At 34.6% G+C, this 25,876-nt stretch overlaps 2 protein-coding genes across 5 annotated transcripts in view; both read left to right on the forward strand.

Annotated features, from left to right (window-relative positions):
• Positions 1 to 286: 286 nt before the first annotated feature.
• LOC138704683 (C->U-editing enzyme APOBEC-1-like) overlaps positions 287 to 25,876 on the forward strand; it is a 43,051-nt gene continuing 17,461 nt past the window's right edge. For 2 of the 4 annotated variants that reach the window (XM_069832810.1, XM_069832813.1), the window contains exons 1-4: positions 16,852 to 17,000; positions 17,921 to 18,290; positions 20,586 to 20,779; positions 22,941 to 23,062. In XM_069832810.1, coding sequence (XP_069688911.1) covers positions 17,986 to 18,290; positions 20,586 to 20,779; positions 22,941 to 23,062 — 621 coding nt within the window. In that variant the 5' untranslated portion in view covers positions 16,852 to 17,000; positions 17,921 to 17,985. Of the gene's footprint in view, positions 385 to 14,106; positions 14,499 to 16,851; positions 17,001 to 17,920; positions 18,291 to 20,585; positions 20,780 to 22,940; positions 23,063 to 25,876 lie in introns of those variants that run through there. The other 2 variants (XM_069832811.1, XM_069832812.1) reach the window with 2 other exon arrangements.
• On the forward strand, positions 1,093 to 13,761 carry LOC138704682 (C->U-editing enzyme APOBEC-1-like). The gene is made up of 4 exons (XM_069832809.1): positions 1,093 to 1,458; positions 2,737 to 2,930; positions 9,592 to 9,873; positions 10,682 to 13,761. Exons 1-3 carry the CDS (start codon positions 1,154 to 1,156, stop codon positions 9,600 to 9,602), a joined length of 510 nt encoding a protein of 169 aa, XP_069688910.1. The 5' UTR covers positions 1,093 to 1,153; the 3' UTR covers positions 9,603 to 9,873; positions 10,682 to 13,761.

The following is a 25,876-nucleotide window of genomic DNA, read 5'->3' on the forward strand; positions in this document are numbered from 1 at the left end:
ATAGTTAATTGTGAAGGCTCACATTTAAATACATTTATTTTAACAATATTTCCGTTCTCGTCTTCGTTGTCGTTTCCGTTCCCGGTTTATTGTGAACCAGCCTTAACTCGCATCTATGTTTCCCCTACAAATTTCCATTTGTCTACTAGAACGAATGCTATGTCTACACGCGCAGTTGACCTTGACATCGCTTCCCTACTCGAAATGTAATCACGTGACCAGAGAGAAGAGCGATAGCGAGGGGAAAGGAATGGGTTTCCCCTACCTGTGAAGTTTTATCTCATCGATTGCGATACAAGCTTCTGGTCAGTAGTATTGACTACGTGTATCGTGTCAGTTCTGATAGAACTCCGTGCTGTTTTCTACGCCATCAGCTTAACTCAGGTAAACACATATTCACTGAGTTCTGAGGATGACCCATAAAAGGTCGAAACATGTAAACCATTTACGATAGTATTCAACACAAGAAAGTCATATAATACATATTCCGAAGTGATACAGTGCTAAAAGTTGTGTAATCAAGGTGTATATTATTTTTCCTTGCTTCAATAACACTTTACATAATTCAACACTACTTTATTGCACAATAACTACTGAATGTATAATAATAATAATAATAATAATAATAACAATAATTTATTTTGCATGTTTCTTACATAATTACAATGCAGGCTGAGTTATGAAAGTAAAGAAAATTCATTTTAAGGGTACGCTAGCAAAATAGATTGAATATCAGTTATCGAAACCATACTTCTGTTACCAAGAATGTTAAGAATTAATTTGTATTGCCTTTCTGCCCGTTCTCACTTCCATTTTTATTTTCCTCTTTTTTTATTTCCATTCGTTTCTCTTCCTTGCCTTCCCTTCTTTATTTCATTTTTTCCCCTCTCTTCTCTCTGCATCGCTTTTGTTTTCCAGTCACTTTTCTTTCGCACTCTTGTTTCAGATTCTTTGCTCTTTTGTTTCCTTTTTTTCAATTCTCTTTTCATATCCTTTATTCTATCTTTTTTCCATTTCCTGAGTCATTTAAACTTCTTTTTCTTCTCCTTTATTCCCATATAATAACTCGTATATTATCTTTCTTTCAGAATTCATCTGTTACCTGACCGTTTCCATGACTACCAACTAGTGTGGCTGAAACATAAGTTCTAATATGACGGGAGAACAAATGCATTATGTGTCCTTCGCGGGGAGAGGGGGAAGAGGCCGCCGTAACACTACGCAAACGCTCTACCCAATTCCGCCAGAAGATCGCCAATTATTCAAAAGCAGGTGGAATGAATTTTACAAGAACGGGCGCCCTAATTTCCGCAAAAGTTGCGCGGTGATGGCAAAGGCACGTTTTGATGACGTAGATGTCATTGTCTGGGAGTTCAGCAAGTGCAACACAGGAGACCACGCTGAGGTCAAGGCACTCGAACACATACAAGAGAAGGAGCAAAGATATCACACTGCAGAGTAACAACTGTCATGTTATATTGTTATTCATAGTTTTCTGCCCAAGGGCAGGTCTTTCACTGCAAACCCAGCGTTCTCCGATCTTTCCTATTTTCCGCCCTCTTCTTAATCTCCACATACAAAATGTTCCATATACAAAATTACTTTAATGTCGTCTATCATTTGATATCTTTTTCTGCCCCGAACTCTTCTCCCGTTCACCATTACTTGCATTGCATCCTTCAGAAGGCAGTTTCTCCTCATCCAGTGACCCAGCAAATTCCTTTTCCTCTTCCTGATCAGTTTCAGCATCATTCTCTCTTCACCCACTCTTTCCAACACACTTTCATTTCTTATTCTCTCTGTCCACTTCACACGCTCCATTCTTCTCCATATCTACATTTCAAATGCTTCTAGTCGCTTCTCTTCACTTCGTCGTAATTTATATTCTACATATTATAGAGGGTGGCCCAAAAGCCACTACCCATTATTCAACTTGGATTACATTTTCAATCTCCCCATGGATTTCAAATTACCCGCCTTTCATTTTAATCTGGCAATTAGTGACTGTTACTAATGTAAACACTAGATTACATAGCTATATAACCAATCAATTAATTACCTGTCAATAAAATATCCATCATTTTACCATTTGATCTCTGTTTTTTTTTTTTTTTTTTCATTTTAATGGGTAGTGACTTCACCTTTATTATATTACAGCTCTCAAAGAAACTATTGTATATTATCTTACTGTAAACTTAAGAATAAATACTGCAATATTTGTTTTTGGCTAAAAAATTGTGACATACCCCTATTTCTTCTTAAGTTTGCAATAAAATGATATGCAACACTTTGTTTGAGATATTATATTATATTATATTATATTATATTATATTATATTATATTATATTATATTATATTATATTATATTATATTATATTATATTATATTATATTATATTATATTATATCATATCATATTATATTATATTAGCCCTAAAATATTCTGTAGAAAAACTGCTAAAAAGGAGAGAAAAAAGGAAAGTTTTAAATGCCGGAATTGATGTGGAGAAGATTGCTGAGTATCAAACGAAGTGAAAGTTTTATTCTGCTAGCTTGTGTTCCAATAAGTCCCAGATATCGGTGATGATAGTCATGATATATATTACATCATTTACATTTATTTTAATCTAATTTCTTTATTTTTTTATTTTTAGTTCCTAATACTTAACTTTTAGTGGTTAGTTTCTAGTCTTTAACCTTTCGTTCTACTATATTACGGTAAATCATGTTATTTCAGGTCTATTGATCTTTATCTGTCTTATTCCCCTTGCACCAAATGTGCGGATGTCATCCTCGAGTTCTCCATGTTGCGCCCCAGCTGTAATTTCACCGTCATATTCAGCTGTGTGTTCCATGGCGAAGACCAGGTCCATCGGATGGGTCTGCGTCGATTGAACGCCTCTCCTGATATCACCATCCGCATCTTCACAAGTAAGCCTGAAGAAAGGAAATTCACACATAATACAAGGCCAGTTTGCATAGTCTTACATGTAACATGGGCTGTAAGTGGCCCTTGTTTTGTTTAATATTCTACTTTCTCTTTAATGTTTCCAAAAATGCAATTGCAATAGCTACAAACAGATCTTTTGTTACGTCTTAAATTTATGTTATGAATGTTTCTGCTTTTTGAGAATATATCTTGAATATCTGTGTGAAAAATTGTGGAATTAACACACGAAATGCATAGGCCTAATTTGGTCTTAAAATGGTCCTTAGATTTTAATAGAGCAAGATCTTCATGATTTGAAAGACACAGCACGGTGTGGCTTCACTTCGAAATTCATCATTGGTCAATATTTCTTCGAAGAAGATAACAATGCAATAGTAGAAACTATCACAGTGAACGGGGAGCGCAACTACAGTACGCTACAGAATTTTATCATTCCCAGACTGAGGAATCGTGACCTGGAAGACATAATCTTCATGCAGGATGGCGCACCGCTCCACATCCACATCCCTGCAAAACAATTAATTACACGGATCTCTGGCGATCGTGTCATCAGTAGGCATTTTCCAACAATATGGACCTCACGATCTCCAGATCACAATCCGGCCGACTTTTGATTTTGTAGTTACCTTAAAGAGTCAATTTCTATGCCACACCCTACAACACTGCAACAACTGAAAGACTCTAACTGGCAAGAAATTGGGAATGTTTTATGACATTGCTTGCAAAATGATTTACATTATGTAGCAAAAAAAAATTGTATTTGTTGAACAAGAGAACGACGGACATATTCCTAATGTTTTGTAAAGAGCAAGACCCATTGTTTTCTCAATACAGCGTTGTTTATGGTTTTTTATATGAAATACTGTATTATACCTATATCTCTTTAAATTTGAAGTGACTTTTGATTGGCATAATATATCAAATACTCTATAATGAATTTATTTAAAGAAATAATTTAGTTTTTCTTTTAAAATGACGAAGAATTATTATTTTTACTAATTGCATTAAACATTTGCTCCGGTTATAATTTGAAGGTTAATTTCAAAGGTCTATTTCTGAATTCTCGAATTTGAGTCTCGAGGGGTTGACGTCCAGATTTCGAAGCCAATCCCCAAAAGCAGGTTAGTAGAACAATATCAGAACTGGCAGTAGCTGTAGAAATAACAGCAGATATACAAGTAGTACCAGCTGGAGGTAGGAGATGTTGGAGTAGCAACAGATGTAGACATTGCAGATTTAAAAGTAGCAGCAAATATAGAGATAGCTACAGTTGTATACATGCAAGATGTAAAAGTAGTAACATATGTGAATGTTTCAACAAATGTAAACATAATGGATATTAAATTACCAGCAGATATAGAAGTACCAACAGATGTAAAAGTAGCAGAAGATATAGACGTTTGAACAGATGTAGTCATAGCGGATGTAAAAATAGTAGAAGATGTAGACGTTTCAACAGTAGACATATCGGATGTAAAGGTTGCAGCAGATGTAGACAGAGCAAATGTAAAAGCAGCAGCAGACGTGAAAGTATCAACATATATAGAAGTGGCAGCATATTTAAAAGTAGCAGCAGATACAGAAGTATCAGCAATGTAGACGCTTCAGCAGTTGTAGACACAGTAGATGTACCGGTACCCAAAAATATTAATGTCTGTCAGCGTTCTTTACTTTGTCACACCCCATCACATTACGGAAGTAAATTTCATTCACCACAGTAATACAGGGTTAACATATCGAAGTGAAATTAAAATTGTGCTCCTCTGTGCGAAATAATTTCACAGGACGTGACTGGTCTGTCTTGGCGGAAGCAACTGGAAGTGCTTTAATACTTCCCAACCCAGAAAGAGAAGCATGGGATGTATACGGGAAAAGTGAGCTTAACGCCATCCTTTGTTTGCGTGAGGTGATGAATGCTTTCATTTATTTGTGCGTGGTATGTTTCTTACTGAATGCAAATACGCAGCTTTTCCCTATCGAAGTATTAAAACTGTGGTTGTTGGTGCTTCCATCATACTTCTTATCTAGTGTACTGTGGGGTGGGTTTGTCAGAACGTGTCTGAGTTACTACATTATTATACTTTAATCATGAGTTGCAGAAACCTCACAAATCACATTTTTTCTCAAATGCAACTTTTCATGTGATTATAATATTCATACATAGGCCTTTCAACTGGTTCAGAAATCCCACACATCCAATACTCAATGTACAATCTTAGAAAAAGTTTTGCCGCACATATACCTTATTAGTCCCAGAAAGGAGGCAGTCCGCATGATCAGAGGACGTGCAACTTGGGTCACAAGAGAAGGACTAGCTGAGGTAATTGTTAAAATGTTATGTTTTATTTAACGACGCTCGCAACTGCAGAGGTTATATCAGCGTCGCCGGATGTGCCGGAATTTTGTCCCGCAGGAGTTCTTTTACATGCCAGTAAATCTACTGACATGAGCCTGTCGCATTTAAGCACACTTAAATGCCATCGACCTGGCCCGGGATCGAACCCGCAACCTGCTGAGGTAATGAATTTAGTTTTGTTTCGTTGTATGTCTGATCATGCGCACTGCTTCCTTTCTGGGAATTATAAGGTATCTGTGCGACAAACTTTTTTTTTCTAAGACTGTACATTTCACAGCGACAATAAGTTACAGTGGAATGCAGGACCACCACAAATCCAGGGCATGTGGAATTTTTTAGAAGTCCAACATATTTTCAGTTTCCTTTTGTATGTTTTTATAGGCTTAAAAGGATTTGAAGAATTAAACATGCTATTCACTCATTTTGCAGTTTTTGTGTGTACTTTTTTTTCAGTTTCTTGGTTTAAATATACATTTAGGATGCTATTCATAGACATTTCGCTAGCCCGCGCTACGAGCGTGCTAAACTAGCCCTGGCTATCGACTGGTTACTTGTACAGGATTCATATCATATCATATCGCTAACACTGGTTTATGAATACGAAAAACGTTAGTTCCCTGATCATCCTCCGCGCTAACAATGTCTATGAATATGGCCCATAAAGTTCTTTATAAGATAAAAAAAATGTCATTCTCCATTTTCTTCACCAAAAATATGTTTTAAAGATATAGAATTATTGTTATTGCAAAACAATCCACATTCTTTTTAAATAGAACTATAAATGATTGGAATGACCTACCTGCAGCGGTCTTTGAGGGCTGTCCTTCCGTAAGGAGATTCAAGAATAATTTAAAAAGTTGTGTATAAAGTGCAAATTAAAATTAAGGCGACATTTAGCATTTAATTTTTTAAGGTGACATGTATTTAATTAGCCTGACGAGTTACTTCCTTGGTTTGAATTGTAAATTATTTAAAAATAGCGTGTAAGTGGGTCTTAGATTAGAAATGTTTAGTTTAAATGTAGTTCTGTTTATAAGTACAGTATGCATAAGGGTGTAATTATTTGACTTATTTGAACTGTTGTATCAGTGAAGCGAGGTGAGTCAGTGAAGTTATGGTTTTACAGTGCAGTGAATATTTCCGATCAGTGATAATTTATAGCGTCAATGAAATGTGTTCTATAGTGTCAGTGAAATATGTGCTAAAGTGTCAGTGAAATGCGTCATAGTGTCACTACAGTGAGTGAGATGAGAATAAAGTGAAAGACTATTGAAACTTATGTAGGGTCTGTACATAATAATGTAGGTTGTAATGTAAAATTAGGTATTTTATTTATGTTTTATTATTATTGTGTTAAATTATATTGTGTATTCTTATTGTATTGTGTATAAAATTGTAGGCCTATTGTGTATTGTATAATTGTATTGTGTATTGTAAATATTGTTTATCATTTCTTTATTGTGTATTGTTTATATTGTGTATACCACTGCCACCGGGTGCATGCCCACTTGCAGTGTAAATAAATATATACATGTCCATAAAATTTAGATTTCTTTCCAGAAAATACAGAAAAGAAAAATGGTTAAAGTTCATGTATGTCAAATACTAGAACGTATTATTATTATTATTATTATTATTATTATTATTATTATTATTATTATCATTATTATTATTTAATAAAAAGTAGTCATTTCTTAATACCAGACGCTTTTGAAGATAATCAGTTTTTTGTGCGCCTAAAAAAATTGCTCAAATGGACGTGGTGGGTTTATGCAACTCGCGATTCATGTATACCGTGTTAAAACCTGTGTGGTTGTTGCTTCCTTTATTTTTCATATGCCTGTAACCTGTCTGTCTGTCTGTCTGTCTGTGTGTATGTCTGTCTGTTAAAAGTTTAATTCATATCTCGGAAGAGTGATGTTGTTCTTGTTCTTGTTGTTGAAGTTGTTGTTGTTGTTGTTATTGAAGTTGTTGTTTTGTTGTTGTAGTTGTATACAGAGAGTTCGTAACTTTATGTGCAAGATTACAGGGGGTAATTTTTTAGTCCTGTAGTGATACAAGTCAACATCTCCTTATATGCCTACCACTGTAAATCAAACTGTTACAAACATAACAGAGCGATGAATGGTTGGCTGTTCTTGCGTGTCAAGCACTAGACTACAACATTCCACTACATTAAGGTTATCAGACTTTCCCGTTTCCCGGGGACAGTCCCTGAACTTAATAATATGTCACCAGATATCCCCAGAATTTCAGTGTTATAATATAATTTCATGAAAATACTATTGATTTTCTCAGTGCGTGGGGTATGTGTGGAATATACTCAGATCTCCTCCAGATAGAGAATATTTGAGGAAACAGTCCATTATTTTTCTCCAAATTTAGATGGACTTGACTCGGATGAAAGAATTTATTTTATGAAATCTCATGCTTGAAGAAATATGTGACTTCAGAGAAAATAGGAACGGAGAGAATAAGTACTGATCTTTGTTTAATATGGAGTGAATTTTATTTATTTATTTATTTATTCATAAATTTATTTATTTATTTATTTATTTATTCATAAATTTATTTATTTATTTATTTATTTATTTATTCATTTATTCATTTTCTTACTTATTTATTTATTTATTTAGTTATTTTATTTATTTTATTTATTTTACTTATTTATTTAGTTATTCATTTATTTAATTTATTTATTTATTCATTTATTCATTCATTCATACATTTATTAATTTATTTATGTATTTATTTATTTATTTATTTATTCATTTATTCATTTATTTATTCATTTGTTTATTCATTTATTTATTCTTTATTCATTTATTTATTCATTTATTCATTCATTTATTTATTCATTTGTTTATTTATTTATGTATTTATTTATTTATTCATTCATTCATTTATTCATTACTTACTTACTTTTATGTACTTATTTATTCATTTATTTATTTATTTAATCATGTATTTATTTATTTATTTATTCATTTATTCATATACTTACTTACTTTTATCTACTTATTTATTTATTTATTTATTATTTACTTATTTATTTAGTTAGTTAGTTAGTTATTTTATTTATTTATTTATTCATTTATTCATTCATTCATACATTTATTTATTTATTTATTTATTTATTTATTTATTTATTTATTTATTTATTTATGCATTTATTTATTTATTTATTCATTCATTCATTTACTTACTTACTTTTATCTACTTATTTATTTATTTATTTATTTATTTATTTATTTATTTATTTATTTATTTATTTATTTATTTATTTATTTATTTATTTATTTATTTATTTATTCATTTATTAATTCATTTTCTTACTTACTTTTATCTACTTATTTATTTATTTACTTATTAATTAATTTATTTATTTATTTAACCTTATAATTTGAAAGTAATTCATATTTTTTTAGGTTATGAAAAACAAATACGTGTTTAACCATTCTGCATTCACTTCTATGAAGCTTTAAAGACTTCTGAAGTTTTTCGAATCCACATGTTCACGTATTTTCCTATATTTTTCCATGAGGCATTACATCGTTCATAAATCCTGCATTTTTTCAGACTAAACTTTAAAGTGAACAGAAATCAACAAATTCTCAGAACTGAGCCTGCTACAAATCACATTCAGAATAAAATGAGAACGAACTTATAAAAATGAGAATATACTATTTTTCATTCTTACCAAATATGAGTATATATTATGTGTAAGATAGACACTTGAGTATATTCTACTATGCTTCCATGTTATGAGAATGTAATCAAAAGTGAGTAGGTACTCATATGTTTTTTTCTTATCAACAAGAAAATTATATAAAAAAACGTCCAGTATATACTATATACTCATTTTTAACCTTATCATCCAATGCCAGCGAAATGAGTCCAGGGGCCAACGCTGATAGTTACCCAGAATTTGCTCTTAATGGGTTAAAGGAAAATCCCGGAAAAGGCATCAACCAGGTAACTTGTCCTAACCAGGATTTGAATTGGGCCCGCTCGTTGCACGGTCACACATGCTAACCGTTACTCTACGGCGTTAGATGAAACCTTCTTCTTTCACAACTTTTCTTCCGTTCACCATTCCTTCTAGTGAAACAAGGTACATTTCTTGCCTTTCCTCTGATATTATACGATAATGAAGTGTGTTCTGATTTGCATTTGTGTCATCTTTGAAACGTAGGTAGTTAAGTTGTTGATAATAAAATTGATACGAGTTCTTCATATTTGAAGTTACAGTATGTATTAATTATGTTATATCGTTTACTGCACAGCAAGGCAATGAAACTCGTAGACCTCCAGCAACACCATACGTATTTGGGAGTGAGATGAATCGAAATCTGCCGATACGTTCAGGATTAACGTCAGCAAATGTAGAGACACCATCATGGCAGCGGGTCATAGGAAGACAAACACCCAATTTTTGGGATACCAGACAGTCACTCAGGAGAACTGAAGTCAGAGGCCGGGTAGCGTATTTGTCTCAAAATTCAGAGGCATTCAACCGTGCTATCCAATGGAGCCTGGCCGATGAAACAAGGATCACAGTTGGACAGGTGATGTATTTACGTATACACTATGGAATAACTTTAATTACACAAAATGATGCTCTGTCACTTCTTCGTACACGTGATCACGGATGACTATGCAACTAAGATTCAGTAATTCATACACAGCTTTCTGCCAAAGACAGTCTTTCACTGCAAAAGTGTTGCGCATGATCAGGTTCTATTCCGAGCAGTTGTTTGCATGCTTTCATTCGGATGCCTCCGGATTACCACCGAATGATGTGGCGCAGATATACATTTTCCGCTGAGCATTCCTTTATTCGGAGTGGTTCTAATCCGAGTATTTTTTCAATAAGTGTATAATTGTATTCTTCCTCTGACATAATTAGGAACATTAAATCCAGACGTTTGGGATGGGCAGAGCATGTAGCACGTATGGGCGAATCCAGAAAGGCAGATAGAGTGTTATTTTGGGAGACCGGAGGGAAAAAGAACTTTGGGAAGGCCGAGACGTAGATGAGAGGATAATATAAAAATGGATTTGAGGGAGGTGGGATTTGATGGTAGGGACTGGACTAATCTTGCTGAGGATAGAGACCGATGGCGGGCTTATGTGAGGGCGGGAATGAATCTCCGGGTTCGTTAAAAGCCATTTGTAAGTAAGTAAGTATGTATTTTCTATATATGTCGTTATTTTTTCTGTAATCGCTACCGACTCAAAACTCATTTGTAGGTAATAATTATTTCAAGAAGGCTAACTGTAGAAATTCCTGTAGTTGACTCTTAGACCTGAATGTTCAACTGTGCCACAATATGGATAAAATTATATAAAACAATCACTTCTTTTATTTCGCAGGGAGGTGATTTCGTTTCAGGAGGGGAGATCTTGGCCTTCATCCTCGCAGTTGCATTGCTGTTGCTCATCAAATATTTTTTTTATGATTAGCATCTTTAGAAAGCGTACAAAAATCATAATTAATATTGTGCCACTTAAAACTGTTAAATATTGTATCACTACTGTTGATATACTGTTGCGAAGCAATGTTAACAACAGTGTGGCAATTGCTCCTCTACAAGAATAATTGTTTATCGTTTTTCTACTCGAATGGGAAACTCGCTGTAATAGCAGAAGACGTAAGCTATACAGGGTGCTCCATTTATCTTTCTCACCCAAAATCATTTTTTCCTAGGCACCAAATGAAAAATTGTTTAAAACAAAAGTTATTTATATACAGTACGTTCGTAGTTCGGCCGGACCGTTCCGCGGCACAACAGATGTTCAACTCGAACACATTCCCTATATCTCCGAAAACAATTCCGGTTCACTCGAAAAAGTTCATGTTGATTGATTGCCTGTATTTCTCTCGTGATGTTGTCCTTCAATTTTTGTAACGTGTGCGGATTTGATGCGTACACTTTATTCTTTAACGTTCCCCATAAATAAAAATCGCATGGAGATAGGTTAGGGGAACGAAGTGGCCACAATCCTCGACTAATTATTCTGTCACCAAACACACTTCGCAATTCATGGATAGAATTCGCAGCGGTGTGCACTGTAGCTGAATCCTGTTGAAACCAGCCACTCAATCGTTCATTTCTTGTTAGTTGCGAAAAAAAAATATCTAAAATTGAAGTTACGTAAACGGGTGAATCAACTGTTGTGTCGAAAAATATGGGAGCGATAATTGTACTCGCGCTCACTGCACACCAAACCCCAACTTTTGCAGCGTGGTGAGGAACTTCATGAATAATATGAGGATTTTCGGTAGCCCAGTATCTATTGTTCTGAGTAGACACGTGACCGTGAAGATGAAACCACACTTCATCAGTGAAGAACGTTAAATGTGGGTCCACGTCGCCATTATGAACGGACTGCACAAACAAATTGTAATAATTAACCCTACTTACAGGATTTTGTGGTTGTAAAGCATTAACTAAAGTTACCCTGTACGGCTTAAGTTTCAGAAGTTCCGTTGCCACAAAAGCTGACGTCTTGGAAATGTTAACCTCTTGTGGTAAACGTCGCAGTGATTTGCGTGGTGAGTGCTCTAACCGGGCCCCTACTTCATCTAGCTTCTCTTCTGTCAGTACACGGCGTTGTTGAACACGTTTCTTGTTCAAAAAAGATCCTGTACGTCTCATTTTATTGACAAGGTCATGAGTAGTTGACCTGCTAGCAATTCGAACACCTGCAAATCGATGTTCAAATTCTCTTCGACACTTTCTTGCAGAAGAGTATTTCATATACGCATCATAGAGAAAAATACGTTGTTCTAAAATGTACTCAACTATTATTAATAGACACTTTATCACCACGAGACGACACAATTTTACTCACAACACGCGCACAGACGTCTTTCCCTCACGACAGATCCAACTCGACTGACTGGCGCGTTAGCGGTAGCCACAGCGCTACTCTGGCGGCAGGCGCGCCAATCTTCACCCAGTTCAAGACCGCCGCGGAACTATCCGACCGAGCTACGAACGCACTGTACATAGGGAATTAATATTATAGATATATCTTTCTTGTAACCTTGTCGATTAAGGAAACGCGAGTAATGGTTTAATTTCATCAAATGGCACTATGTTTCATGCAGAGCTGTCTGTGACATTCTCTACGGCACTCGGAGGCAAGCGGGCCCGGCGTCAGTTCTTGTCATTCCGGTGAACGGAGTCTGCTACAGTCGCACGCTACAGTCTTTCTCTCTCTTTCCTTTCAAGGACACAGCACATGGTCACATTACAACTGTTAACTGCTGTTCAGTTGTCTATGAGCACTGTTGACGTTTGTATTGATGTATTTACATCTTAATTGAAGATTGAAAATTTTGGATTAATACGGCACCACAAAGTTTATATTACAACAAACAATTTATCTTGTAGAGTGTTCCTTGATAACAAAGAATTGTGGAACAGTGCGACGACGTTTTGCAATGCAATTTCCAGGTGTTCCCGTTCCACATAGGACGGCTATATTAAACCTCGTAAAAAGACTTTAGAGAAACGGGGTCAGTGCTGAATAAACGTGAAAAGAGAAACAAAAAGTTTTGTTACCGAGAAAGAACTCGATGAGATAGGACAAAGGTTAGAACGTAATCCTCGAAAATTTCTTCGTCGTCTCTCACAAGAAACGGGTGTTTCGAAAACCACAGCATTTAGAGGCACTAAAATTAAGCCCTACAGGGTGACAATACTGCGTGAATTACAGCATAGAGATAACGTGAGTCGTGTGAATTTTTGTAACTGGTTTTTATGAAGTGTTACCGATGGCGTTGTGGAATCTACAGTAGTTATTTTCCCACGTGAAACATGGTTTCACTTACATTGTCATATTATATCACAAAACGTTGATACTGGAGTACAGAAAATCCTCATCCCATTCCTGAAACTCCTTTAGATGATAAGAAGGTTGGCGCATGGTGGGCCTACAACTGCACATAGGATTACAGACCCTATATTTTCTGACGATACAATCAATGCTGACAGATACAGAACACAAATACTCAGCCCATTTTTTTAACAGATCCAGTGTCAGAGTACTTCTTTCCAGCAGGATTCAGCAACTGCCCATACAGCATCCGAAACATTAAATTTGATAAGCGAATTATTCGAGGGCAGGGTTATTAGTAGAAGATTATGGCCCTCTAGGTCCCCCGATTTGTCAACCTGCGATTTTCGTTGTTGAGGAAATCAAAAAAAAAATGAAGTAATCAAAGACAATCCGCACACAATCCGTCAATTAAAAGACAGTATTGTACGAGAAATCAGAAGAATTACAGAAAAGGAACTTGTACTTGTGAATACCAATTTTCTTCGGATATATCAGGAATATGTTGCAGCTGAGAGACATCATTTGCAACACCTTCTGTAGTCGAGGTCTCTAAACAATATGAATACTGTAATTTTAATAGCCTACTCTAGCGGCTGTAGCAGACCCCGTTCACCGGGAATGACAAGCGCTGACGCCGGGCCCGCTTGCCGCCGAGTACCGTAGAGAATGTCATAGACCGCTCTATAGATATTTTTCAGTGAAACATTTAACCTATTTAAGGCCTGTTAAAAAATATATCAAAATGTGCTATTCTAATAAATAAAACATTGAAGGTCACAAACGAATAAATGCAGCTCATACTATATATTATATACCTATTACAATGTCCGAAAGTAAAATGGCAAATTGTAGCACTATAATACTGTTATTTGGCCTTATTTCATAAATGGCAGATGATGATACCAGATTCTTAAGAACCGTTCTTCCTTACTCTTTGGAGGCCAAACCTTTGAGGAACAGAGTGATTATGTGGTACCAGTATGATTTGTGCCTAGCACATTATGCCTTGAGAACCGTCGTGTTCTGGGCTGAAAATATCCTGGTATGTGGATTGGACGTAGTAGACCAGTTGGCCCGCTCGTTCACCAGACTTCACGTCATCAGGTTTCTTCCTATGGGTAGCGATTAAGGTCGCTGTCTATCGAAATGTATCACCAGAAGATATGCAGCAATATATGATTGATACTTGTGCATGCATTCAGCAGCCAACAGTAGAACAATCTGAAGGTCGTTCATCCAAAGATGGAAATTATGCATTAATTCTAATGGTCACCATCTCGAGCAGAACATATTGAAAAATAAATGACAGAACGTCTCATTGGACATGGTATTAGACTAAAAGGTAAGTGATACAATTATATCAGTGTAAATACTTCAATGTACTCACTATCTGTTTCGTGATTGTATACTCAATAAATTAGATAATAATGATTGCAAATACAGAGTGGAAGTGAAATAACCATGCAGATTTTCAGAGTGAACAGCTCAAGTTTTATGTAACAAAAAACTGTAATACCATCAGGGGCGTTTGCAACCCCCTTCGTTGTATTTAGATTTGAATATTTTTTATCCATAATCTTATTCCGGAGGGGGAAAGGAACTGGCCATCCTATCACATTGTCTCCTGACCTAGTTGCCTCATAAGTGGTGCCTTCTTAGTATCACTTGTGAGGTTCAGACCTGTCTTCGGACAGTTGACTAAACAACAATCGTATTCCCTTCTTTAATTCTCACTATGAGAGTAACAAAATCTACATCGACATAAGGCATCGTCCTCTTACCCCCCTCCTTCAATATAACCCCTGTGCTTGGTGTTGCGCCACATTTGAATTATAACAATGCTACCTTTATTATAGAGAGACCTACCGCCTAGTACGACCTTGTAATAAAATGAAGCTGACATAATATGAAATTTTAACTTTTTGTGAAACATATTGTAAAAGTTGTTTTGACAGTTCTGCAGTGGATATTTAAATAATGTGCATTGTCGATTTTAAACTCATTTTAAGATCGGTATTCACCCGTTCGTTAGTTTGAGATCTGACTTTATTCTGGAATGTTCCTTTAACGTTTTTGCATTATTTTTCATACTTTTAATAATGATAATAATAATAATAATAATAATAATAATAATAATAATAAATATAATAATACACAACAGTTAAAATATCGATAATGTAAATTGTAAACAATTTTAATAATGAATCCTTCCTTGACAAAATTCAGTGTACGCTACTTAATATCATATTGGTGGAAGGTTCATAGTTTTCTAAAAAAAAAAAAAAAAAAAAAAACAAAAAAAAAAAAAAAAAAAAACAAAAAAAAGTTTTTCCTAAATCTTTAACACTCTCGTACTCGGTAACTTTTGCGAACACGATCGTGATTTTTGTTCATATCGATAGAAAATCTGATAGAGAACCATTTATCCCTCTGGCGTATTTCAATAGCGTGGACGTTTCCGTGTAAAACTTAACTTATAAACCACTAATTTCAAGCCACTGAACGATGCGAGCAGATTTCAGAGTCTTATCAGGTAAAAGTGCCAGTTTGAGTCATACTTTTATTCACTTGTACTGTTGTGAAACCTTTTCACAATTACAATTTTTTTAATGTACATTCTATAGAAAAGGCTACAAATGATCAATATCTAAAAGATCAATATTATTGTCCGTATTTCTGGTCAGTTGTAACCTATTTTTTAATTGATGGCGTTAATACCTTCACTTAACCTATTTTCTACTGTTACGTCGTCGCCTTATTTCTAAAACGTAGGGGAGAGTCGGGTAGTATCGGACATCGGGTAATATCGGACAGTGCATTTCTTTCATCTACCACCATATGGTAGTACCTGAATGACATGGTTACGTTTCTCTATGCGACATCACAGAAACGTAACAATGTCAATCAGATACTATCATCGAGTGGTAGATGAAAGAAACTGTCCGATATTACCCGTTGTCCGATACTACTCGACTCTCTCCTAAATAAGTCCAATTTTCCCCGAATGTTAAAATATGCGTATACTTTCAAACTGCGTCTGCTTATAACATCTTACAAATAAAAAGCGAATTTTAACACAGCTGACTTAATAATCTTGATTCAAATAAAAATAACATGGTACGGCACGGGCAGGGCTGTCCAAAGAAAAAGTAAAATCCCCCCAAACAGCAAAAAAAAAAAAGTCAAAACGTGATGCAAATCGTAATTTCCGCCAGAAAATCCATCACCTTTTCCCATCCGCTACGTTGAAATTCCATCAGTTTTGAAGAAGTTTTCGTCCAGTTGGCAACAATGGCTATGAAGCATGAAGTCCCTCGTCCGTCCACGCGAGGCCCTCGGTGTCCACGTCTGGTGAGTAAAGGCTGGTTCACAATAAACCGGGAACGGAAACTACAACGAGGACGAGAACGGAAATATTGTTAAAATAAAAGTATTTAAATGTGAGCATTCGCAATAGTTAATTGTAAAGGCTCAAATTTAAATTAATTTATTTTAACAATATTTCCGTTCTCGTTCTCGTTGTCGTTTCCGTTCCCGGTTTATTGTGAACCAGCCTTAACTCGCATGTACAGTATGTTTCCACTACAAATTATTTCCATTCGTCTACTAGAACGAATGCTATGTCTACACGTGCAGTTAACCTGGACATCGCTTCCCTACTCGAAATGTAATCACGTGACCAGAGAGAAGAGCGATAGCGAGGGGAAAGGAATGGGTTTCCCCTTCCTGTTAAGTTTTATCTCATCGATTGCGATACAGCTTCGGGTCAGTAGTATTGACTACGTGCATCGTATCAGTGCTGATAAAACTCCGTGCTGTTTTCTACGCCTCCAGCTTAACTCAGGTAAACACATATTCACTGAGTTCTGAGGATGACCCATAAAAGGTCGAAACATATAAACCAGTTACGATAGTATTTAACACAAGAAAGTCATATAATACATATTCCGAAGTGATACAGTGTTAAAAAAATTGTGTAATCAAGATGTATATTATTTTTCCTTGCTTCAATAACACTTTACATAATTCAAGACTACTTTATCGCACAATAACTACTGAATGTATAATAATAATAATAATAATAATAATAATAATAATAATAATAATAATAATAATAATAATAATAATAATAATAATTTATTTTGCATGTTTCTTACATAATTACATTGCAGGTTGGGTTCTGAAAATAAAGAAAATGTATTTTGGGGTACGCTAACAAAAAAGATTGAATATCGCTGATCTAAACCATACTTCTGTTACCAAGAATGTTAAGAATTGATTTGTATTGTCTTTCTATCCGTTCTCACTTCTATTTTTATTTTCCCTTCTTTTTTCATTTCCATTTTTCTCTCTTACTTTCTTCGCTTCTTTATTTTATTTTTTTCTCTCTTCTCTCCGCATCACTTTTGTTTTCCAGTCACTCTTCTTTCGCACTCTTGTTTCAGATTCTTTGCTCTTTTGTTTCCTTCTTTTCAATTCTCTTTTCGTGTCCCTTCCTTTATCTTTCTTTTCATTCCCTTACTTATTTAAACTTATTTTTCTTCTCCTTTATTTCATATTGTCTATCTTTTACCTTCTCTCCTTTCTTTCCATCATTTAATTCCCACACATTTTTTGTCTCTTTCCTTCTCCTGTTAAGTTTTTCATTATCCGTCAGTTGCCAGTCCTGTTTGACTACGATCGATTTCACATCTCAGTCCCCAATATTAATCAGTTGATAATCGCTGTTCCCATATAATAACTCGTATATTATATTTCTTTCAGAATTCATCTGTTACCTGAGCGTTTCCATGACTACCAACGAGTCTTGCTGAAATATAAATTCTCATATGACGGCAGTACAAAGGCGTTATGTGTCCTTCGCGGGGGGAGGGGGAAGAAGCCGCCGTAACAATGCGCAAACGTTCTACCTAATTCCGCCAGAAGATCGCCAATTATTCAGAAGCAGGTGGAATGAATTTTACAGGAACGGGCGCCCCATTTTCCGCAAAAGTTGCGTGGTGATGGCAAAGGCGCGTTTTGATGACGTAGATGACACTGTCTGGGAATTCAGCAAGTACAACACAGGGGACCACGCTACGGTCAAGGCACTCCAACAAGTACAAGAGAAGGAGCAAAGATATCACACTGCACAGTAACAACTGTCATGTTATATTGTCATTCATAGTTTTCTGCCCACTGCAAACCTAGCGTTCTCCAATTTACCTTCCACTTTCCTCTTAATCTCCACACATATAATATTCCATATATTACCTCAATGTCGTCTATCTCTGATATATTCTTCTGACCCGAACTCTTCTTCCGTTCACCATTCCTTCCAGTGCATCCTTCAGTAGACATTTTCTTCTCAACCAGTGACCCAACCAATTCCTTTTCCTCTTCTTCTCCATATCCACATTTCAAATGCTTCTAGTCGCTTCTCTTCACTTCGTCGTAATTTATATTATACACGGTGGCCCAAAAGTCACTACCCATTATTCAACTTGGATTACATTTCTGCAGTGCTTGGGAAAAGTGACATAAGTCAGTTTCCACAAACCGTTTTTGATCATTTATTGACAACTTACACTGGTTTATGTCGATTTGATTTTTTTCTGTATGAATTATTGTAATGGGAGAAATACTTATGTCTCTTTTTCCAAGGGATCAGATGTTCCGTAAGTTATCAATAAATTATCAAAAAAGGTTTGTGGGAACTGACTTGTGTCACTTTTCCCAGGCACTGCAGATTTTCAAACTCTTCATGGTTTTCAAATTACCCGCCTTTCATTTTCATCTCACATTTAGTGACTGTTACCAATGTAAATATTAGAGTGCATAGCTATATAATCAATCAATTACCTGTCAATAAAGTATAATTTTACCATTCGATCTGTGTGTATTTTTTTTTTTTTTTTTTTCATTTTAATGGGCAATGACTTTTGGGCCACCCTGCATTATATCACAGCTCTCAAAGAAACTGTCGCATATTGCCTTATTGCAAACTTAAGAAATACTGCAATATTTCTTTGTTAAAAAGTTGTGACATAGCATTAGTTTATTGTAAACTTGTGAAGAAATTCCTACGCCTATTTCTTCATAAGTTTGCAATAAAATGATATGCGACACTTTGACGTTATATTATATTATATTATATTATATTATATTATATTATATTATATTATATTATATTATACTATACTATACTATACTATACTATACTATACTATACTATACTATACTATACTATACTATACTATACTATACTATACTGTACTGTACTGTACTGTACTATACTATACTATACTATACTATACTATACTATACTATACTATACTATACTATACTATACTATATTATATTATATTATATTATATTATATTATATTATACTATACTATACTATACTATACTATACTATACTATACTATACTATACTATACTAGTCCACACCTGTGGAGTAACGGTTAGCACGTCTAGCCGCGAAACCAGGTGGCCCGGGTTCGATTCCCGGTCGGGGCAAGTTATCTGGTTGAGGTTTTTTCCGGGGTTTTCCCTCAACCCAACATGAGCAAATGCTGGGTAACTTTCGGTGTTGGACCCCGGACTCATTTCACCGGCATTATCACCTTCATCTCATTCAGACGCTAAATAACCTAGATGTTGATAAAGCGTCGTAAAATAACCTACTAAAAAAACTATACTATACTGCATTACAGTACACTACACTACACTATATTATATTATATTATATTATATTATATTATATTATATTATACTATACTATACTACACTACACTACACTACACTACACTATACTACACTATACTATACCATATTATATTATATTATATTATATTATATTATATTATATTATACTATACTATACTATACTATACTATACTATACTATACTATACTATACTGCATTACACTACACTACACTACATTACACTACACTATACTACACTATACTATACCATATTATATTATATTATATTATATTATATTATATTATATTATATTATATTATATTATATTATATTATATTATATTATATTATATTATACTATGCTATACTATACTATACTATACTGCATTACACTACACTACACTACACTACACTACACTATACTACACTATACTATACCATATTATATTATATTATATTATATTATATTATATTATATTATATTATATTATATTATATTATATTGTGGTAATGGTAGTCATGATACATGATATTTATTATTCCATTTATATTTATTTTAATGTAATTTCTTTATTTTTAGATTGTAGTTATATGATATATACGAGTATTATTTCATTTACATTTATTTTTAATCTAATTTCTTTATTTTTATATTTTAGTTCCTAATACTTAGCTCTTAGTGGTTAGTTTCTAGTGTTAACCCTCGTTCTACTGTATTACAGTAAATCATGTTATTTCAGGTGTGTTGACCTTTATCTGTCGTATTCCCCTTGCACCAAATGTGCGGATGTCATCCTCCAGTTCTCCATGTCGCGCCCCAGATGCGAATTCACCGTCATGTTCAGCTGTGTGTTCCGTGGCGATGATCAGGTCCATCGGATGGGTCTTCGTCGATTGAACGCCTCTCCTGATATCACTCTACGTGTATTCACAAGTAAGCCTGAAGAAAGGAAATTCACACATAATGCAAGGCTAGTTTACATAATCTCTAATGTAACATGAGCTCCAAGTTGGCCTTTGTTTAATATTTTATTTTCTCTTTAAGGTTTCCAAAAATGCAACTGCAATAGCTACACACAGATCATTTGTTACGTCTTGAATTTATGTAATGAATGTTTCTGTTTCTTGAGAATATACCTTGAATATCCATGTGAAAAACTATTTAAAAATATGTTATTCAAATGCTCTCTTTGAAATTCAAATCTTTATAAGTCTTTTATCATTTGAAGTTTAAACAAGAAAGTCACTGTGTTAGCAAACAGTGAGGTTTTTCATGTATCAGTTTTTACATTTGTATAGCTATCATTTTGTTCATTCAAATGTTAATTATTTTAGTAGTACTGTTAGAAGAATTTCCAAATTTTACTCCATGGTCCTTTCATCAAAAGATACGATACAGCTGGTCCATTGCTTTCATGGAGTCTTTATCAAGGTCTGAGAAAATTTAGAGCACTTAATTTAAAAAAGAAACCTCATGTTCCATCCGTTTTCAGTTGGATTTAGTATGAAGATTTGAGAAAACAAGTTCTGTTGCTGATAAGATAAAATATGAAAGATCAAAGTTAATCAGTGATGTTACTGCTGGTGAGGTGCTTCCGATAAGTAATGAGATAAGCAGAAATAAATGTGGTGTTAGTAATGTTTGTCAGATATTCAGGCACCTTCAAATGAGTTCTGGAAATGCTTGTAAAATTCTAGCAGAACATGTTAGTGTATACTTGTAGGAAATAAAATCAGTTCTCGCACTCGAAGAAAGTGACACTTAGAAAATACATGACTTTTGTTTTTTTTTTGTTTTTTGTTTTTTTTTTTTTTGTGGTAGCAGAGATCCAATTTAACTACTGTATAGTTAGCTGGACAAACGTTGCACACTTCTTAATGATGAAATTAACACACGTAATGCATAATTTGGTCTTAAAATGGTCCTTAGATTTTAATTCAGCAGCGTCTTCATGATTTGAAAGTCACTGTACGGTGTGGCTTCACTTCACAATGCATCATTAGTCCATATTTCTTCGAAGAAGATAACAGTGAGAGAGACTGTCACAGTAAATTGGGAGCAATATTACAGTATGATACAGAATTTCATCATCCCCAGACATCCCCCTCACAACCTGTAAAACATAGGATAGCACACTGCTCTACATCTACACCCCTGCAAAACAATTAATTACACGGATTTTTGACGATCGTGTCATCAATAGGTACGTTTGAACATTATGGACATCACGATCTCCAGATCTCAATCCTGCCGACTTTTGATTATGTGGTTACCTTAAAGAGCCAGCTTCCATGCCACACCCAACAACACTGCAGTAATTGAAAGACTCTAACTGGGAAGAAATTGGGACATTGCCTGAAAAATGCTGTACATTTTGTAGCAAAAGAAGTGGAGTTGGTGAACCAGAAAACGACGGACATATTCCCAATGTTTTATAAAAGCAAGACCCATTGTTTTCCCAATACCTGTAACTCTTTAAATTTGAAGTGACTTTTGAATAGCATAATATATCAAATACTCTATAATGAATTTATTTAAAGAAATAATTTAGTTTTTCTTTTAAAATGACGAAGAATTAGTATTTCTACTAATTGCCTTGAACATTTGCTCCTGTTCTAAATTTAAGGTTAATTTCAAAGGTCTTTTTCTGAATTCTCGGATTTGAGTCTCGAGGGGCTGAAGTCCAGATTTCGAAGCCAATCCCCAAAGCAGGTTAGTAGAACAATAGCAGAACTGGCAGTAGCTGTAAAAATAACAGCAGATGTACAAGTAGTACCAGCTGGAGATAGGTGACGTAGGAGTAGCAACAGATGTAGACATTGCAGATGTAAAAGTAGCAACAGATGTAGACGTTTCAACAGTAGATATATCAGATGTAAAAGTAGCAGCAGATGTAGAAGTATCAGCAGATTTAGACGCTTCAACAGATGTAGACACAGCAGATGTACCCAAAAATGTTAGTATCTATTAGCATTCTTTACTTTGTCACATCCCACCACAGTACGAAAGTAACTTTTATTCACCACAGTAACACAGGGTTAATATAATGAATTGGGATTAAAATTGTGCTCTTCTGTGCGAAATAATTTCACAGGACGTGACTGGTCTGTCTTGGCGGAAGCAACTGGAAGTGCTTTAAAACTTTCCGACCCAGAAAGAGAAGAATGGGATTTAAACTGGCAAAATCAGCTTGACTTCATCCTTTCCGCGTATGAGGTGAATAATATTTTAATTTATTTGTGCGTGATGTCTCTCTTACTGAATGCAAATACGCAGCTTTTCCCTATCGAAGTATTAAAACTGTGGTTGTTGGTGCTTCCGTCATACTTCTTATCTAGTGTACTGTGGGGTGTGTTTGTCAGAACGTGTCTGCGTTAGTACATTATATTTTAATCGTGAATTGCAGAAACCCCACAAATCACATTTTTTCTCAAATTTAATGTTTCGTATGGTCGTAATATTCATACATAGGCCTTTGAAGTTGTGTAGAAATCCCAGATGTCCAATACTCAGTGTATAAAAATGTTTTGTCGCACTGATACTTTATAATTAGAGAGTGGAATTTTAGGCCCTAAAAAGTGGCATTTTAGGCGCCTAAAATAGGCTCTTAAACTCCTTTATTTAGGCTCTATAAAATAAAAAATAGCTTTTTTTGTTAAAGAATGTCACTAATATAAGAGTGTTTTTCATTCACCAATCACATTTCCATAGTTTGCCTCACAGTAGATGATCAGCACCTATTGTGGCTATTGTGTCGCTCACTGCTGTACTTACAAATGGTGAGAAAAAATGGGAGGGGTTATCTGTCTTGGAATGTAAGAGAATGCTTATTATGTACAACCAAGCGAGTTTGTGTTAAATTGCTGACAGACAGAGGAAGATTTAATAATAATAATAATAATAATAATAATAATAATAATAATAATAATAACAATAATAATAATAATAATAATAATAATAATTTGTCTCGCAGGAGTTCTTTTACATGCCAGTAAATGCACTGACATGAGCCTGTTGCATTTAAACATACTTAAATCCCATTGACCTGGGCCGGGATCGAACTCGCAACCTCGAGCACAGAAGGCCAGCGCTATACCGATTGTGCCACCCAGGCCGACTGAAAGTTGGAATGTTTGGATTGAGAGATTGTAAGAATGAGAAGGGGTGGCCCGGAGGTACTTCTCTATTGTGTTGTTCACTGCTAGGAAGGAGTTGTTATCCGTCTTGAAATGTAAACGGTAAAGGATGTTAAGAAAAACAGTAACAGTCACGAAAAATGATGCAAAAATTAAAAAAAAAAAACTTAAAAATAGGCACTAACGTCGAAATAGACATTTTAGGCACTATAAAACCTCTTTATTTATACGTATATTTCCATGAAAAATGTAAATATTAAATAATAACTTAATAATAATAATAATAATAATAATTTATTTAACCTGGCAGAGTTAAGGCCATACGGCCTTCTCTAACACTCAACCAGGAGTAAAAACGTTACAAAAACACTACAAATTTACAAAGTACACTACAGTTTTACACACAAAACTGAATAAGATAATAATAATAAAATTTAAACAAAAGTAAGTAGAAATCAGACATAATATATAACATACAGAAAGAAAGAAAAAAGCATAATAAAATGTGAACAGCAGGTCAAAATAAATGAGACGTATAAAGTATAAAAAATAAGACAATTATTGATTATGATGATAATAATAATAATAATAATAATAATAATAATAATAATAAATAAGAATAGTAATAATAATAGTAATAATAATAATAAATAGGAATAGTAATAATAATAATAATAATAATAATAATAATAATAGTAGTAGTAGTAGTAGTAGTAGTAGTAGTAGTAGTAGTAGTAATAAAATAGTGCAGTACAAAGCATACAATGAATACAATATTTTTAAGTACACACAGGAAAATTATGATTATATATAGCTGAACTTATCACATTATAGATATACCATTATCGGAAAATATGAAAACAAAAATATAAAATAAGTTAAATATCACTAGAACATTTAAAAAAATGTGAATACGTGGAAACATGCAATACAACACTTGTCATAATAGTAAGTTAGTTTGGCAACTCGTCATAAGATAATTTTCTAACTTGGATTTGAAAGATTTCAATGTTCGGCAGCCCTTGACTTCAGGCGGCAGAGAGTTCCAGTAACGAGAGGTAGCAACAGTGAAAGATGAAGAATACAGAGATGATGTGTGAAGTGGAATTTCTAGCCTGTTATCGCGTTGTCATCGAGTATTAATATTATGATAGCGAGAGAGAGTATGAAAACGAGCGAATAAATAAGAGGGGGATGAAGTGTGCATAATTCGATATAAGAGAGAAAGTCTGTATGTATCAAGGAAAAAAAATAGCTTTTTGCCTAAATTCCGCTCTCTATTTATAAATCCCGGAAAGGAGGCAGTGCGCATGATCAGACATATAACTAAACAAAACTAATTTTATTACCTGAACTAGCCTAGTCCTTCTCTTGTGACCCAGGTCGCTCGTCCTCTGCTCGTGGGGTGTAACTTTAAAGAGTGGCAACACCGCTGTAAAAGCGAAACGAGACGGAGTTAATTGTTGTCACTTCTACCACATGTTAGTGTATGTCTGCCCTCCCCCCTAAAACGACTCTTCCGTCCGACTCACAGCGCATGCGGTGTGGAGAGTTGAAGTTAGTCTCCTGTTATAGCTCGACCAACTACAAAAGACCTTCGACTTTTCCAATACTCACGTGTCCATGGAGGGGGAGATGTCATCACTATACGAGCAGCTCGCTAGGCCGGGTTACACTAGTCGGACTCCAACTGTGGTAGACAATGACACTGCTCCTTCCTTCAAAACGTTTTTTATCAAGCTGGCCGAAACTCCCGTAGCTTCCTCGTTGATGTGACAACATTATACATTATACATTATTTCTACTTTTCTATTTTTTTTTCTCTTGTGAGGAGTTAAGTACAGCTTACATCAGTAAAATTTTGGAAATATTAACATTTTTTTCCTCTATTACT

This window comes from Periplaneta americana, chromosome 8, assembly GCF_040183065.1.
Source record: "Periplaneta americana isolate PAMFEO1 chromosome 8, P.americana_PAMFEO1_priV1, whole genome shotgun sequence".
Lineage (NCBI taxonomy): Eukaryota > Metazoa > Arthropoda > Insecta > Blattodea > Blattidae > Periplaneta > Periplaneta americana.